Here is an 18,031-nt window from a genome sequence, read left to right as displayed (position 1 = left end):
TTTGAGGTCAAAAAAATCTTGACTTTTTTTGCCCGAAAAAAAAACGCCATACTATACTATGACGTTTTTTATGACATTTTGAGGTCAAAAAAAATCTTGACTTTTTTTGCCCGAAAAAAAACGCCATACTATACTATGACGTTTTTTATGACATTTTGAGGTCAAAAAAAATTTTTGACTTTTTCATGACATTTTGAGGTAAAAAATTTTTTTGACTTTTTTTGGCCGAAAAAAACGCCTTACTATACTATGACGCTTTTTATGACATTTTGAGGTCAAAAAAAATTTTGATTTTTTTTGCCCGAAAAAAATGCCATACTATACTATGACGTTTTTTATGACATTTTGAGGTCAAAAAAATTTTTGACTTTTTTTGTCCGATTTTGACGCCTTACTATACTATGACGTTTTTTATGACATTTTGAGGTCAAAAAAAATTTTGAATTTTTTTGTCCGATTTTGACGCCTTACTATACTATGACGTTTTTTATGACATTTTGAGGTCAAATAAATTTTGACTTTTTTTGGCCGAAAAAAACGCCATACTATACTATGACGTTTTTTATGACATTTTGAGGTCAAAAAAAAATTTGACTTTTTTCATGACATTTCGAGGTCAAAAAAAAATTTGACTTTTTTTGGCCGAAAAAAACGCCATACTATACTATGAAGTTTTTATGACATTTTGAGGTCAAAAAAATTTTTGACATTTTTTGTCCGATTTTGACGCATTACTATACTATGACATTTTGAGGTCAAAAAAAATTTTGACTTTTTTTGGCCGAAAAAAACGCCATACTATACTATGACGTTTTTTATGACATTTTGAGGTCAAAAAATTTTTTGACTTTTTTTGTCCGATTTTGACGCCTTACTATACTATGACGTTTTTTATGACATTTTGAGGTCAAAAAAAAATTTGACTTTTTTCATGACATTTCGAGGTCAAAAAAAAATTTGACTTTTTTTGGCCGAAAAAAACGCCATACTATACTATGAAGTTTTTATGACATTTTGAGGTCAAAAAAATTTTTGACATTTTTTGTCCGATTTTGACGCCTTACTATACTATGACATTTTGAGGTCAAAAAAAATTTTGACTTTTTTTGGCCGAAAAAAACGCCATACTATACAATGACGTTTTTTATGACATTTTGAGGTCAAAAAAATTTTGACTTTTTTTGCCCGAAAAAAACGCCATACTATACTATGACGTTTTTTATGACATTTTGAGGTCAAAAAATTTTTTGACTTTTTTTGTCCGATTTTGACGCCTTACTATACTATGACGTTTTTTATGACATTTTGAGGTCAAAGAAATTTTTGACTTTTTTTGTCCGATTTTGACGCCTTACTATACCGTGACGTTTTTTATGACATTTTGAGGTCAAAAAATTTTTTGACTTTTTTTGTCCGATTTTGACGCCTTACTATACTATGACGTCTTTTATGACATTGTGAGGTCAAAAAAAATTTTGACTTTTTTTGTCCGATTTTGACGCCTTACTATACTATGACGTTTTTTATGACATTTTGAGGTCAAAAAAAATTTGACTTTTTTTGCCCGAAAAAAACGCCATACTATACTATGACGTTTTTTATGACATTTGAGGTCAAAAAATTTTTTGACTTTTTTCATGACATTTTGAGGTCAAAATTTTTTTTGACTTTTTTTGGCCGAAAAAAAACGCCTTACTATACTATGACGTTTTTTATGACATTTTGAGGTCAAAAAAAATTTTGACTTTTTTTGCCCGAAAAAAACGCCATACTATACTATGACGTTTTTTATGACATTTTGAGGTCAAAAAAATTTTTGACTTTTTTTGTCTGATTTTGACGCCTTACTATACTATGAGGTTTTTTATGACATTTTGAGGTCAAAAAAATTTTTGACTTTTTTTGCCCAAAAAAATGCCATACTATACTATGACGTTTTTTATGACATTTTGAGGTAAAAAAAAATGTTGACTTTTTTTGTCCGATTTTGACGCCTTACTATACTATGACGTTTTTTATGACATTTTGAGGTAAAAATTTGCCCAAAAAAAACGCCTTACTATGCAATGACGTTTTTTATGACATTTTGAGGTCAAAAAAAAATTTGACTTTTTTCATGACATTTTGAGGTCAAAAATTTTTTTGACTTTTTTTGTCCGATTTTGACGCCTTACTATACCGTGACGTTTTTTATGACATTTTGAGGTCAAAAAAAATTTTGACTTTTTTTGGCCGAAAAAAACGGCATACTATATTATGACGTTTTTTATGACATTTTGAGGTCAAAAAAATTTTTGACTTTTTTTCCCAAAAAAAAACGCCTTACAATACTATGACGTTTTTTATGACATTTTGAGGTCAAAAAATTTTTTGACTTTTTTTGCCCGAAAAAAACGCCTTACTATACTATGACGTTTTTTATGACATTTTGAGGTCAAAATTTTTTTTGACTTTTTTTATGACATTTTGAGGTCAAAAAAATTTTTGACTTTTTTTGCCCGAAAAAAATGCCATACTATACTATGTCGTTTTTTATGACATTTTGAGGTCAAAAATTTTTTTGACTTTTTTCATGACATTTTGAGGTCAAAAAGATTTTTGACGTTTTTTATGACATTTTGAGGTAAAAAAAATTTTTTGACTGTTTTTGTCCGATTTTGACGCCTTACTATACTATGACGTTTTTTATGACATTTTGAGGTCAAAAAAATTTTTGACTTTTTTTCTCCGATTTTGACGCCTTACTATACTATGACGTTTTTTATGACACTTTGAGGTCAAAAAAAATGTTGACTTTTTTGGCCGATTTTGACGCCTTACTATACTATGACGTTTTTTATGACATTTTGAGGTCAAAAATTTTTTTGACTTTTTTCATGACATTTTGAGGTCAAAAAGAATTTTGATGTTTTTTATGACATTTTGAGATCAAAAAAAATGTTGACTTTTTTGTCCGATTTTGACGCCTTACTATACTATGACGTTTTTTATGACATTTTGAGGTCAAAAAATTTTTTGACATTTTTTGCCCGAAAAAAATGCCATACTATACTATGACGTTTTTTATGACATTTTGAGGTCAAAAATTTTTTTGACTTTTTTCATGACATTTTGAGGTCAAAAAGATTTTTGACGTTTTTTTTTTGACATTTTGAGGTCAAAAAAAATTTTGACTGTTTTTATCCGATTTTGACGCCTTACTATACTATGACGTTTTTTATGACATTTTGAGGTCAAAAAATTTTTTAACTTTTTTTGTCCGATTTTGACGCCTTACTATACTATGAGGTTTTTTATGACATTTTGAGGTCAAAAAAATTTTGACTTTTTTTGCCCGAAAAAAAACGCCTTACTATACTATGACGTTTTTTATGACATTTTGAGGTCAAAATTTTTTTTGACTTTTTTCATGACATTTTGAGGTCAAAAAGATTTTTGACGTTTTTTATGACATTTTGAGATTAAAAAAAATTTTGACTTTTTTTGTCCGATTTTGACGCCTTACTATACTATGACGTTTTTTATGACATTTTGAAGTAAAAAAAAATTTTGACTTTTTTCATGACATTTTGAGATCAAAAATTTTTTTGACTTTTTTTGGCCGAAAAAAACGCCTTACTATACTATGACGATTTTTATGACATTTTGAGGTCAAAAAAAATTTTGACTTTTTTCATGACATTTTGAGGTCAAAAATTTTTTTGACTTTTTTTGGCCGAAAAAAACGCCTTACTATACTATGACGTTTTTTATGACATTTTGAGGTCAAAAAAAATTTTGACTTTTTTTGCCCGAAAAAAACGCCATACTATACTATGACGTTTTTTATGACATTTTGAGGTCAAAAAAATTTTTGACTTTTTTTGTCCGATTTTGACGCCTTACTATACTATGACGTTTTTTATGACATTTTGAGGTAAAAAAAAAATTTTGACTTTTTTTGTCCGATTTTGACGCCTTACTATACTATGAGGTTTTTTATGACATTTTGAGGTCAAAAAAATTTTTGACTTTTTTTGTCCGATTTTGACGCCTTACTATACCGTGACCTTTTTTATGACATTTTGAGGTCAAAAAAAATTTTGACTTTTTTTGGCCGAAAAAAACGCCTTACTATACTATGACGTTTTTTATGACATTTTGAGGTCAAAAAAATTTTTGACTTTTTTTGCCCGAAAAAAATGCCATACTATACTATGACGTTTTTTATGACATTTTGAGGTCAAAATTTTTTTTGACTTTTTTCATGACATTTTGAGGTCAAAAAGATTTTTGACGTTTTTTTTGACATTTTGAGGTCAAAAAAAATTTTGACTGTTTTTGTCCGATTTTGACGCCTTACTATACTATGACGTTTTTTATGACATTTTGAGGTCAAAAAAAATTTTAACTTTTTTTGTCCGATTTTGACGCCTTACTATACTATGACGTTTTTTATGACATTTTGAGGTCAAAAAAAATTTTGACTTTTTTTGTCCGATTTTGACGCCTTACTATACTATGACGTTTTTTATGACATTTTGAGGTCAAAAAAAATGTTGACTTTTTTTTGCCCGAAAAAAAACACCATACTATACTATGACGTTTTTTATGATATTTTGAGGTCAAAAAAAATTTTGACTTTTTTTGCCCGAAAAAAACGCCATACTATACTATGACGTTTTTTATGACATTCTGAGGTCAAAAATTTTTTTGACTTTTTTCATGACATTTTGAGGTCAAAAAGATTTTTGACGTTTTTTCTGACATTTTGAGATCAAAAAAATTTTTGACTTTTTTTGTCCGATTTTTACGCCTTACTATACTATGACGTTTTTTATGACATTTTGAGGTCAAAAAATTTTTTGACTTTTTTTGCCCGAAAAAAATGCCATACTATACTATGACGTTTTTTATGACATTTTGAGGTCAAAAAATTTTGACTGTTTTTGTCAGATTTTGACGCCTTACTATACTATGTCATTTTTTATGACACTTTGAGGTAAAAAAAAATGTTGACTTTTTTTGGCCGATTTTGACGCCTTACTATACTATGACGTTTTTTATGACATTTTGAGGTCAAAAAAAATTTTGACTTTTTTTTGGCTGATTTTGACGCCTTACCATACTATGATGTTTTTTATGACATTTTGAGGTCAAAATTTTTTTTGATTTTTTTGTCCGATTTTGACGGCTTACTATACTATGACGTTTTTTATGACATTTTGAGGTCTGAAAAAAAAAAGACTTTTTTTGGCCGATTTTGACGCCTTACTATACTATGATGTTTTTTATGACATTTTTAGGCCGTTTTAAAAAATGTCTTTTTTTGGCCGATTTTGACGCCTTACCATACTATGACATTTTTTATTACATTTTGAGGCCGTTTTAAAAAATGACTTTTTTTGGTCGATTTTGACGCCTTACTATACTATGACGTTTTTTATGACATTTTGATGTCAATAAAATTTTTTAATTTTTTGGGGCATTTTTTGACTCCTTAGTATACTTTGAGGTGTTTCATGACATTCCGAGGTCTTACTAAATTAAACAGCCCGCCACACTTCTATCTAACCATCTGGTTTCCATTTGGTTAGAGCTGTCCCCCCAAATCAAGGGGGTTACCGCGTGGAACCACTCTGTGCAGAGTTCGAATGTTCTCTGTGTGGGTTTTCCCCCGAGTACTCCGGTTTTCTCCCACAGCCCAAAAACATTGGGGCTGAGGTTGTCCAGGTTATAGCGCGCCTCGCGAGCTAGGAAATAATTGAACATCCCCTTTAGGACTGTAGAGGACAATCATATGACAACGATGCAAACATGAAAGTGCAAATAAAAACGTGCAGGCTAGGCTTTAAAAAAAATCCATATGCATTTTTGCTATCTTGTTCCAGGTGCCTCTGTTCATTTACATCATTATTTAAGCATTTCTTTGATATTTATTCATTTATTTTATTTCATTTAAAACTTTTTGTACATAAAAAAGTCAAATGTTTGGATTGCTGTAGTTTACCGTTTTTACACACACACACACACACACAATACTGACTGATATATATAATACATATCTATATCTATATCCTTATAACTATATATATATATATATATATATAAGTTTATTTATAACCATTTATAACCATTTGTGTTACCTTGTTTCAGGTGCCTCTGTTCATCATTATTTAAGCATTTGTTTGACAAAAAATAATAATAAAGCAGATTGTGTTTACAGCAAATGATTGATTGGTTCATTTTGTTACTTTTAGTTGGCCTAGATGACATTTGGTATCCCACTTAGTACTATATCACTTTGAATATTAAGTGTAAATCAACCCCAGGCTGCTCTTGAGGCTGAATTTGCTACCATTTCAGATTAAAAACCATAGACGGGTAAAACATGCCAGGCTGCTCTTTGAGGTTTTAGGTATTGATTCTCTGTGTGGCCAGTAGGGGGAGTTGCTGACTTTGCCAAATATTAATTGAAAGATTTTTCTGCAAATTTGCAAATCTGGTGTCTGCTTCCATGGCATTTATCACTGTAGACTATAATCTAACAACAAGAAAGAGTTCTCACATTTACTTTTACTTCTTTAAGTGTATTCATATTGAAATTATGCTTAGGGCCCCATGGAAGCTTGGGCCGGCCCTGACCCAAGCAGTGCTCTAGTGAATATTATAGCAGCAGAATGGTCTATGTGCTCAAAAAAAGTTACATAACTACATCACTGTAGTTGACAGACACCGAGTTTGGCTAATTTGCGCAACCATTTGGACACTAGGCCTTCTCTCATTCATATGATGCAGTAATTCTTGCAAATTCCCCCTTTATGAGAGGAGTTTTGCTGTCAGTAAGCAACTGATAATGCTAACGATAAGTGAGCTCCATAATGCTTCTTATCTCAAGGAAACAAAAGTGTGTTATTAACTATAATCCATCCAATGGTCACGATCTCCTTCAAGTTATCTGATAGGAGCACGCACAAGGGTTTCAGAGGAATCACAATGAATGCTGGGTAATATAATTCCCGCTACTGTAAGTGTAGAGCCTAATTCATGCATCATAAGTTATCTTTTGGTAACTGGGAAATATTCACCAGTTTGCTCTCTCTGCATGACACGATCAGTTAGAGGGACTTTTTATCTGCGCAGTGACGTCCATGGAACTTAGTTTATCATTAACTGATCTGATTGGCAAGTATGCAAGAGGTTGCTACTGTGATATATCAGCAGGTTCAAGGAAATGTCAGTTAAAAATGATAATCATGTAAAGAACAGTTAGAAAATCTCTGTCCCTTCTTCTGAACTGAGGAACCAGTTGATGCAGGGATGAGAAGCAACAGAGTCTAAATGCCTACATTTTCTCCTGTCCAGATTATAAAAAAGTAAACTCACTGACTCACCGATCAGGGTAATTGGTGGCATATTGTATCTTCTGGGTTAGTGAGAACTGATCACAGCCCACGCTGGAGCAGATCGCATTCATGCCCTCCACAGTGGTGTAGTTGAAGCCCCCTTTTGTCACAAAGTAAACAGGGACTCCAACTTCAAAGTATTTGTACAGGTACTGGAAATATTTCAACATATAAGAGCCCTGCAACAAAAACAGAATAAACTTTGTAAGGTTACGCTGAAAGAGGAGTGTGTTGGCATTCAGTTACATTTGTATAGCATGGCTGACTGACCTTAGGCATAGCCAGCTCCTGATCCAGACCAACCGTGACATTAAACATGAGGAATAATGATGCACAGAACATAAAGATGAAAACAAACATCTGGAGAGAACAAAGAACAGAATGTACTCAATAAATGTCCAGTTAAAACACAAGACAATAATGACCTTTTAACTATGGGTTTTACAACATTTTAGGCACATCAGATGTCACAGGTTGAGAATAACTGTTGTGTTATTGCTGAAATGTTACTAGCTTTACCACTATGATCCTGGTGTAACGGTGCAGAAGGACAGGGGCATAGTATTTCCTCATGAAGGGCAGCAGAAAACCCTCATTTGGCTTGTTGGGGCGCTGGGTTGACACTGTAGCACAGCAGAGGAGTTCACAGCGGTTGTTGTCTTGGCGCCGGGCATCCAGGGACAGCAGTGCCACAAAGGCTGTCATTTGGAGGACGAAGTCCATGAGCACAGCTAGAGCAGCATACAGAGCAAAGGACTTGACTGCTGGCATGGTGGACAGGGCCCCTTGGGTAGCAGAACAGAGAAATAGTCAGAGGTTAACACATTGTATGGAAAATCAGCGGTCCCTTCACAGATTTATACTGAGGGGAAGTCAGTGTTCCCTGTTGCACTATGTCGAAGCAGTTTTTTCAAAGACTAAATTAAAAAAAATAAAATGTTCCTACCTAGAAAGAAGCAGACAGACTCAGAGAGACTGCACAGGAGCATGCTGGGAGCTACATTTCCAAGGACACGCCCAATTTGCTCCTCTCTCTTCTCCCCAGGTCTCCGTACATCTCTCTTCAAGGACAGAACAGTCGTGCGACATCAACAAAAATTATGCACATATTCGACAAAATCATCAGTCTTGAGCACTCATGGTGTGCACAAATATATATACCTGGTACTCCAGAACAAAGATGAAGATGTTGTCAGCTCCTACAGCAAGCACCAGGAAGGGCACGACCTGCAGGATGACCAGCGAGGAGGGGATGCCAATCCAGGAGTAGAAGCCCATGGAAGCCAGGACAGAGCAGCCAACCACCAGGATCCCACCCAGACCTACCAGGAACTTGGAGTCCACCTTGAGGACACAGAGATAAGAAATCAGGTGTACATTCAACTCAGTGAGCCCTTCCTGTTTCTTATATCTTTGCTCTACTGTATCTTCTGTATTGTATAACTTCATGGCCAATAAACCTATGTGCTCTACTGTTGAGATAAGCACTACACCTGACACACCTGACATGGCAGTTTCTCCTTATGTTTGAGATAAGTACTATTTCAGCAAATTACAGGGAAATCCATCTGCTTCTTGTCTATACATTTCACTTAAAACCACAAATGTCAGCCTACTGGTGGAGCTAGAGGAAAAGTCAGATGATAGCAAAAGTCATAATGATTCATCATTTTGGAACCACAAATGTCTGTGTAAGAATTTATGGCAATTAATCTAATAGTTGTTGAGATATCTGGATCAAAGTAGTAGACTGGCAATCCCTAGAGCCACACCTTCTGTGTGGCTGAAAAAGCTGAGTAATGTGAAGCACTGTGCCATAATGCAGGCAGACATTACTATCTGTGAAGTCTTACCAGAACACGTTTCCATGAAGAGTACTCCCCCAATGCAACCGCAATGTAAACAAAGATCACAGCATAGCTGATCATAAAAATGGGGATGTCCTCAGCTGTTGTCCGATTAATCTCATCCTCCAGAGACCTCTGTGGACAGATAGGGCAGGGGGCACAGACAAGTCAAGGATTAGGGTCTTAAGAGTTAAGATAGTAAGGTGATAGAAAAAGAGGTGAGAATTCAGCACGCCCCTTAGGAAAGCTGTGACAGCAGGTTTTTATCAGCGTGGTGCTGATTACTCCCTTTTTTTTGAGCATTTTTGCTTGTAATAGATATGAGATGACAGAGAGCAGGGAGGAAACGGGTGGCAAGAGATGAGACCTGACGTTCAACAAAGGTCCCTGGGCAGGCTCAAACCAGTACAATAATATTATATACTCAGGGTCTTAAAGCCATAGGCTACCAGGGAAAATTAACATTGGTTTTAATAATGTGAAACACGAATGATGCGTTCTGTGAGTTCTCATAATTTACTGTACCTCTGCCATGTATGCAAAGGTGAAGTTGGTGGCCGGGTTTTTCTGGTACTCTTGGACAGTTTTTAGAAACTCTTTCTCCCACTGCATGGCCACTTTAAACTTGGGGTTGTCGCGAACGTAGTTGTTGAGGGAGAAGGTGAGGATGAAAGCCTGAGCGCTGGTGTAGTCATCATCTAGGAAAAGCAAGACACATAATGTTCAAATGAGTCAGAGGTGCCTTTTTGTGTGGATTGTACAGGTATAAAAGACAATGCGGAAAGTCACTCACTCTTATAGCCTCCCACAGCCAGATAGGGAAAGACAGGAGCTCCGTAGTCAGCCATGCAGCTCATACCTAAATCAGTAATGTCTTTGAAGGACAGGGGAGAGCTGGAGAAGAGACAGAAGAGGACAAAGGAAAGTTATGTTGTCGCTGATGGCAGATGAATCACTGTTTTTCTTTCCAGTTTAATCTGAAATTCCATGTGAGGAACCCTTACTTGAGGCAGTAGATTAAGTGGTCTCTCCAGTCCACCTCTCTGGTCACTCCCAGCTCGGTCATGTTCACCTTAGCATTAATGTTATCCAGGCTGTTCTGGAAGTACTGCGGCAAACTGTTGACTGCGCAGTCCGTCAGGGAGGGGTTGGATGGGTTCAGCGGTGCAAAGCACACATCCTTCAGATTTGCTGTGCGGTTCAGGTCCTCTGACCAGAACTCGATGTTCTAAAAACAGAGGCATCATTGTGTCAAAATAATATGATGAGCTTTTGCAAACACGTCAACTGTCAACTTTGATCCTGGGTTTTTACCCGTATTCGTTCCTGGAGCTCCAGCAGCTCAATGATCAGATCCTTAGATACAAGCCCACTGAAGTTCTGCTGTCCAAACAGCAAAGAGTCATAAATTTGGCCTTTTCTGTCTGGCGCTGTCAAGATTAGCTGGTTTGTCCTGAAGAAGGGGTCAAAGTGCTTGTCATGGAAGTCTTTCTCCTGTCGGGCCCGGCTGTTGGGAGCAGACCACAGCTCAACCGGGTCAGTGGTGAGCTCAATGGATTTAAGGCCGGCAGAGAAAGCAGCCACGACTACAAACGACACCAGGAGCACCTTGAATGAAGACAGAATATTAACAGCTGAGACATATCTTCTTCATCTGATTGCACAGTTTGAAGATGTTTCAGATTTTTTTTTTTTTTGTTCATAGAAAAATGAGACAATCATGGTGAAAATTTGTGAACTCTGCTTTGCTTTCAGTCCATCCTGTTCAGTGTGGCTGTTTGATACAACAAAGTTAGAAATCCTACACACAGTGGCCTTTAACTTTCCAAATATAACAATGAGCAGGTCTGCTTTTTTTATCTCCACTTCTCCACTTCTGCTGGATAAAAATACTTACTGTGAGGGGATAAGAGGCCATGAGGGTTCCCCAATGCTGAAACTCTAAACTCAGGAAAGCTTGAGCTGCCAGGCTGTTCCTGTCAGTGCACGTCACCTCTGACGGGTGAATGACCTGCTGAGTCACATTGTTACTGTTCTGGTCTTTGCCTTTCTTCTTTCTCTTTCCTCCCTCCTCATCGACTCTTTTCTTAGAATTCACCAGGGAAGAGACAGAGAGGTATAACAGGAAGGAAAGTGTCAGGACACCGAGTAAGATAACAGAAATCACAAGGAAGCCGTCTGTCCCCAACAGCGTGAAGGGGGCGGGTGGCAGTGGTGGAGGAGGCACACTCGGGCACGACTCTTGGCAGTCCTGGCAGGAGCAGACCTGACCTCCTGATGGTGTGGTCTCATTACACTTCAGTGCACGTCCATTGTAGGGAATCACACCCTCTGGTAGTCCCTCAGTGTCTCCCTCTTTAATCAGCTTGAAGTCGATGTCCAGTGGAGCCAGGCCATTACTGGAGTCCCCCTGGAAGTCATACCAGCGCTGGGGGGTGCACAGCTTGGCGCCGTACCGACCACACATGGTGCTGATGGCGAAGCCTCCTGTGGCGGGGATCCTGACGTTTTTACAAGACTGGAAGGCGCCATCTGCAAAGCTGGTGCTGATGAACGCCTGGTAACCCACCACAGCCTCCCTCGGCTTGCCCAGTTGAGTGACATTCATGACCTTGGTGACTTTTACTGTCTGGCTCTGGTTGGGGCTGCAGGTGTTGATGCAGTGCAGGTGGGCAAAGTTTTCAGCGCAGGAAGGGCAGCGGACCAGCACAGCCTTGGACAGGGTCAGACTCATTTCCAGGGATGACAACTGTTTGAGGGAGCAGCAGGCGTACGTGTTGTTCTCACCACGATCCAGAATGGGACACACCTGCAGCAAGAACAAGGGTAAAAAGCTCGCTTAAAATGACTTCCTCAGAATAGAAGGTTATGAATATCCCTTCTCTAAAATGCTTTATTCATCCATGTTCTCAGTTTTATTTAAACTATAAGAAGGATCTACAGACATTTTTGAGTTTCCTGTAGTGTTCTCCTGTGACGGGTCGGGCAGGGCTGTAGTTGAGACAGGGGACAATAGGAGGAATGAGGGACTCTCCCACTGAAGGGTTACGACCACACTCCTCATAGAAAGCACAGTAGCCAGGTTCATGCTGGGCCTCTGACAGCACCTGTGTGGCAGACAGGAGTTGTCAAATATAAGACAGACTTGTAACAACTAGAAAAAAAAAGGAGGAAACATTTGAATGCAGTTCCTACTCACAACTCAAAAACATTTCAACAAACCCTCTAAGTATTGTATTAACATATTTGGATGTATATTATATACATTATATATATATGTCACATATATAGAAAGATTAGTTAACATAAATACTATAGGATGATGTTTTTTTTTTAAAAATGCTGCAGCAACTTTTCATTAGGTGTACCAGGTAAGTTTCTCCTAAAGACATTACAGTGTTAACCAATAAATCCTTTCATAGTGTCATAATAACTTTAGCGCTGTACTGTGTCCTGCTATGTCAGCTACATAATGCTGCCATGCAAAAACAATAAAATGGAAAATTCGAATATGATGTGTTTGTACAAGGTTGATTACAGATGTTTGACAAGTTTATAGACTTCCCACAGAGTTACACATATAAGTATTAAAATGGACAATTATTTGTCCATACAGTCCCCACTGTCAGGCGTTCTCCATCCTCATCCGTATTTTACAACTAGTCTTCAGCCCCTTCTTTTTGTTTTAGCTTTTTAAAACGTCCATGTATGTTCTATGGATGGCAATTGTTCAAATGCACTGCATAAATGAAATGACTTCAACTTTAAGAAAAAGGTTAGCTAGTTAGCTAAACACAGTGTGGACTCTTGGAAGAGTTACTCCTTTAGCACAACTGTAAATATTAACACTATTTATTATGAAGTTTACATTATATTACTGAATTCAAATTGAATTTGTGCTATTTCTTTGGAACTTTCAGTTGCATGGGAGATTTAAAAAGCCTAAATAAATAGGAATCAAATAGATAACATGAAATACAACACACATTGTAAAACATATTTCATTTTTATGAAGGCATACATGAAAATATCATACATGCAAGGTGTCGTATTCCACTTGATTTTTGCCTTTAGGTTTGTGCTGCCTGTATGAACAGTTCCCTAACCACGACTTTGGATGCAAATTCAAATGTTGTCCTTTCGTGATAATCCACATTGGGATCAGTAATTACATTTTAATTCCTACATATCTGTAAGTGACTATGTTTATTTAGTATTTAAATTACAAAGGCAATCATATTCATTCCTCTACTTTTCAGTCCTGGTCACAGATCATTTTTTACTGGAGCATGAGAATGTGAGATTATACTGTTGACTGAAAAAAGGTGCAAAGTATTTATATTACAGTGCACTGTTGCAAAACTATCAGGTACCAGTTCCCTAACAAAGAAAAATGACCAACTTACCATACAAGTCAGAAGAGTGATCAGGGCTGTGACTCGGACCATGATTCCTGAGGGTCTTTGAGCAACAGAGAAGAGTCAGGGTCCTCGGGTACAGTAAAATGGAGAGTATGTTAATCACTGTTGCCCTGTTGGAAGATGCATTAGACAAAGCAAGACTGTGAGAGAGGTGCTCTGTGGTATCAAAGCTGTCCTCCTGTCTCCGTCTGTCTGTCTGTATGTCTGTCTGTCTGTCAAACAGTGTTAGTGTTGGCATGTCGAATGTCACCACCCCTGTGATGTCTCACGTCTCTTATCTGGCCTGATGCAGCGGTCAGCCAATCGCAGCTACGGATGATCAATTCCTCTGTCTGATAATTAACATTAGAGAGATTTTGATAGGGTTGCTGGGGAGACCCAAAGCAGCATAAAGACAGCAGAAACTACAGGAGAATCCAAAACAACAACCGCACCCAAATTGTCACTGTTAATGACTCTGCAAATTTTGGTATTTCTGTTAGACAGATAAACTTATAGACACTGGCTGCTCCGAATCAGATCAATCTGACCATAGCGAGCAGCAAATACAGTAGAATATTTTTTAAACTTGTGTTAGGGCAGTGTAAGCTACAAACATGCAAAGTACAGTACACTACAGCGGGACTGCACTATGCTGCATGGTCAAATGTATTTTTCTGATTGTGCATAAATAATAATTTGTGTTCAACAAAATCATTGTGGTATTCAAGAGTGGGAGGCTCGAAAGCCTCAGATTTATAACAACATGTAGACACTGGTTGCTCAGAATAAGATCAATCTGACCACAGCCAGCAGCGTATACAGTACCATTTTTTAACCCTGTTAAACCTACGGGAGCGCTGGTGATCTCTTTTGCATATCAATTTTTAAATGCCGGTAAAACTGCAACCACATAAGATAGAGCAATAATTCTTTTTGCATATTAAACCGGAGGAGTAACACTTACATATCAAACTTTAAACATGTCTCAGAGAGCTGTTCTCTTCCACGAGTGGGTGTGCAGAAAACCAGTAAAAAGTCGCAAAAAATCCATAAACAGCGCACACAATAAAACTAGTATAATCCAGATAGCGGGTGTTCGTTTTGTTTTTGTCTTAGTTTATAAATTTGAGTGTATCTCAAAGACTAGCCAGTGAATACACTCAAATTTATTGTGGTTTAAAGTTATTTTGTGCAACTTTTTTATATTTCTAATTTTGAGGGATACAGCTAAGACATCTCTGTATTTAGAAAAATATGTGGCACCACAGCAGGTAAAAATGTAAAATATGTTCTGGAGGATTTGGTTCTATGGCAGGTTTAAAATTAATGGTTGCTAAGGCAGTGTATGCCACAAACATGCTCTACAGCAGGACTGAATGTGACCTTGAGAAGTCTAAGATCATGTAAGTGAGTTGCAGTGTGCATGCCATCTGATCTCAAAGGTGTCGAGAGTGTATCTGCTAAGGTCCCTGACACAGTTTTTTTTTTTTTTTTTTTTTTATAAGCCTCTTACATGAAACTCATTGACAGCTTGCAGATGGTAGCAGGCTGGTATGCCAAGACGAGTTGACTATTCACGTCCTGGATCACATCCTACAATTTAAGATTAGCTTTGTAATTAATGTCCTTATCGCATGTCAAGGTCAGAGCCAAGATTAAGGTGAGAACCAAGGCTCCACGGTCATATCCCAGGATAATCAGAGCATCGGAGCTATCAGGGCGAAGGTGCATAAGCATTTCAATTTGTGATAAACAGAGATGGTAAAAAAAGACAAGAAGAAAAGGGGTTAGGTATAGAGATGTTCTTTGTTCTGTCTTGTGCTGATAAGTTAAACCAACACGCAGAATTCTGCAACTTGGCCAGCACGCCAAAAATTGCTACACTCTGCAGTGCACACTTCAAATCAAAAGGTAAAATAATGAGGTTTATCAGCACCGGTATCTATTTATCTATTGATTATCAACTTGCACTGTGATCAAGCACGCTAACAGTGGCTGTGCAGTACTGAAATTGTACTGTGAACATGATTCATTCACCTGAAAAGAAGCAAATTTTTCCTATTTACAGTGTTTTAAAGAAAAGAAATTCATTTTTGTTCACACTTATTTCTTAGTTATTTTATTCCCGCTAATTTTATCATCTTTATATAACCTTGAGAAGTGCAGCATGATCTGACATCCATTTTTATGAGGGCCTATCTACAAGGGACTCTGGCCATTCATAAAGCTGTTTTTGACATTCGCTAAATTTCAGTAAGCCGCTGTATTTCTGATTTCCTAGGAAATCTTTGTGTAGAAAAGGGCACAGGCTAGATTAGATCGTTCAGTTTGGACTTCAGCGTAACCTTAAGGGTTTGATGAAGTAATTATAGGTTTTAGATGTGTAAAATTTTTTTGAAGAAGTAAAATCATGAAGATTTAAAAAAGAAATGTATGTGTATGTATTGTTCATATATTTTGGTATTGAGAATGAAGATCAGCTTCACAAAAAGCAGACATCATATAAAGGTTTGCAAAAACTGCATAAAGTGCATGTTTTTTGCCTTCAGGTATCTTCATTGCACAAAAACAACATCTAAGGTAGGGCAACACAGGAACAACGCAAGCACTTCTCTAAGGAGTGCAGTGCTTAACAGAAGAGGTTATTAAATGCATACTGTAGTATTTTTAAGCAATTTCTACATACAGTCTCCACATTTTGTTGGTAATACACTTTTTTTAACTGAGAAACTGAAAAAATATCGAAGCATATGAGGGAAAGCTTTTTATGTAAAGGTGCTCACCTGAATTATCTGACAAAGTGAATACAGACGTTTGGCACAGTGGAAGGAAAAACTTGATAAATGCAGAAAATGTGATAGATTTGGAAATTCAGACAGAGCAACAACAATGACCATAGCATTAAACCAGTATGTCTCAGCAAAGTTGTTGTTTAGCAGCACTATTTTTACAAAACAGCTAAAACTGAATAGAATAATTAGAATAAAGTTATAAATGGAAAGCAGATTATAGGTTAATAAAACATGATACCGTTGTTTGTACTGTAGACTATTTTTTTTTTTTTAATGTTGGTTTTTAACTCTGAAATAAGCCACTTTTCACAGCTACTTCTGCATTTCATATCACATAAATAACATCTTTATTTGTTAGTAAAAATGTATTTTTCTTCAATGAATATTATGATATAACTGTACTATTTGACAGAACTCAGATTCAAACAGATCACATAAACTATACTACTACTTTATCTAAAAAAGAAAAAAGAAGTGAAAAAGAATACAGCATGGTCAAATGTATTGAGTCTGTCATGTATTGCATTTATATAATCATGAAAGCCTTTGATTATGATACAATTGTGCACATATGATTAGGCATGTTAAACCTACTAAATCATTATGCTTTTCAGTGGTTAGGGCCTGAAAGCCCCAGTTTCATGATTGATAAAAAAAAAAACACGCCTTACATGAAGAGAGCTGTCGAAAAATCTCTTACCATCTATCCTCCAAGGTACAGAGTGTTTAAAAAGCACCTCTCTAAACCAATTTTGCTGATCTCAACTCCAGATAACACACACTTTCCCCTCTTTATGACAAGTCCATTTATTGTCCTGGTTGTATGGTGGAACAAGCTGGTTATCTTGACTTTTTGGACTCCGATATGGGTGAAGGATAGTTTCCTCAGAAAGATCTTTGCTATCAGCTGAAATCTGCCTGAGAGGATATAAAATGTTCGTGTGATGGAGACAGGAGGATCTTGAAATATCTGCAATTACCATCAGGTTCTCTCTTGTAACAGGGAGGGGGACATATCATCATCTGACCTATCATCCATGTCCTGATATTCAAAATTATCAAATAAAAGATTCAAATTTTTACAGTGCAATACATCCCTGACTTTATTCTTAAATTTTTGTTTATAAGTTTGGTTTGTACTGAGCAGGTGTTCAACCACAAGTGACTTTTTTGTCATTTTTTTTTTTGTCAAATTGTTCATGTGAAACTGAACTGATTCTCCCACATATCTACACAAAATACAATGACAGAACCTGACTTTTTTCACTGCACCAGTCTGGCACATATACACTGCAACTGTTAAGCTATTGTGCAAGTTCAAACAGCTGCATTCCAGTCCAGACTTCCTCTGCATGGAGTATTTATTTGGGTTTCATATTGACAGGTCAATGAGATGAGATGAGCAGGTTTCTTTATGAAACTCAAACATGAGATACAACTGACATGGCTCAGATTGGCACTGAAATCAGCGCTGAGAGCAAACTGAAACTTTTAATACTTATGTTTTATTTACTCTGATGAGAATGAAGAACTTTGACCTTTAAACTTTGAATAAATTAAGCAATTCGCAGAGATATGCATGAAACTGTAGCTTCTTTCAGTAT

At 36.5% G+C, this 18,031-nt stretch overlaps 1 protein-coding gene across 1 annotated transcript in view; it reads right to left on the bottom strand.

The window, feature by feature from the left end:
• npc1l1 (NPC1-like 1) overlaps positions 1-13,823 on the bottom strand; it is a 34,470-nt gene extending 20,647 nt beyond the window's left edge. Inside the window, exons 1-13 of the mRNA XM_041041883.1 lie at positions 13,639-13,823; positions 12,178-12,339; positions 11,130-12,041; positions 10,547-10,840; positions 10,237-10,460; positions 10,026-10,126; positions 9,758-9,930; positions 9,239-9,367; positions 8,547-8,729; positions 8,332-8,446; positions 7,905-8,170; positions 7,656-7,745; positions 7,374-7,564 (exon numbers count right to left, since the gene is read on the bottom strand). Coding sequence (XP_040897817.1) covers positions 7,374-7,564; positions 7,656-7,745; positions 7,905-8,170; positions 8,332-8,446; positions 8,547-8,729; positions 9,239-9,367; positions 9,758-9,930; positions 10,026-10,126; positions 10,237-10,460; positions 10,547-10,840; positions 11,130-12,041; positions 12,178-12,339; positions 13,639-13,680 — 2,882 coding nt within the window. The 5' untranslated portion in view covers positions 13,681-13,823. The remainder of the gene's footprint in view (positions 1-7,373; positions 7,565-7,655; positions 7,746-7,904; positions 8,171-8,331; positions 8,447-8,546; positions 8,730-9,238; positions 9,368-9,757; positions 9,931-10,025; positions 10,127-10,236; positions 10,461-10,546; positions 10,841-11,129; positions 12,042-12,177; positions 12,340-13,638) is intronic.
• Positions 13,824-18,031: the final 4,208 nt, after the last annotated feature.

The sequence above is a fragment of the Toxotes jaculatrix genome, chromosome 7 (genome assembly GCF_017976425.1).
Source record: "Toxotes jaculatrix isolate fToxJac2 chromosome 7, fToxJac2.pri, whole genome shotgun sequence".
Lineage (NCBI taxonomy): Eukaryota > Metazoa > Chordata > Actinopteri > Toxotidae > Toxotes > Toxotes jaculatrix.
This window is presented reverse-complemented; position numbering and strand designations above follow the sequence as displayed.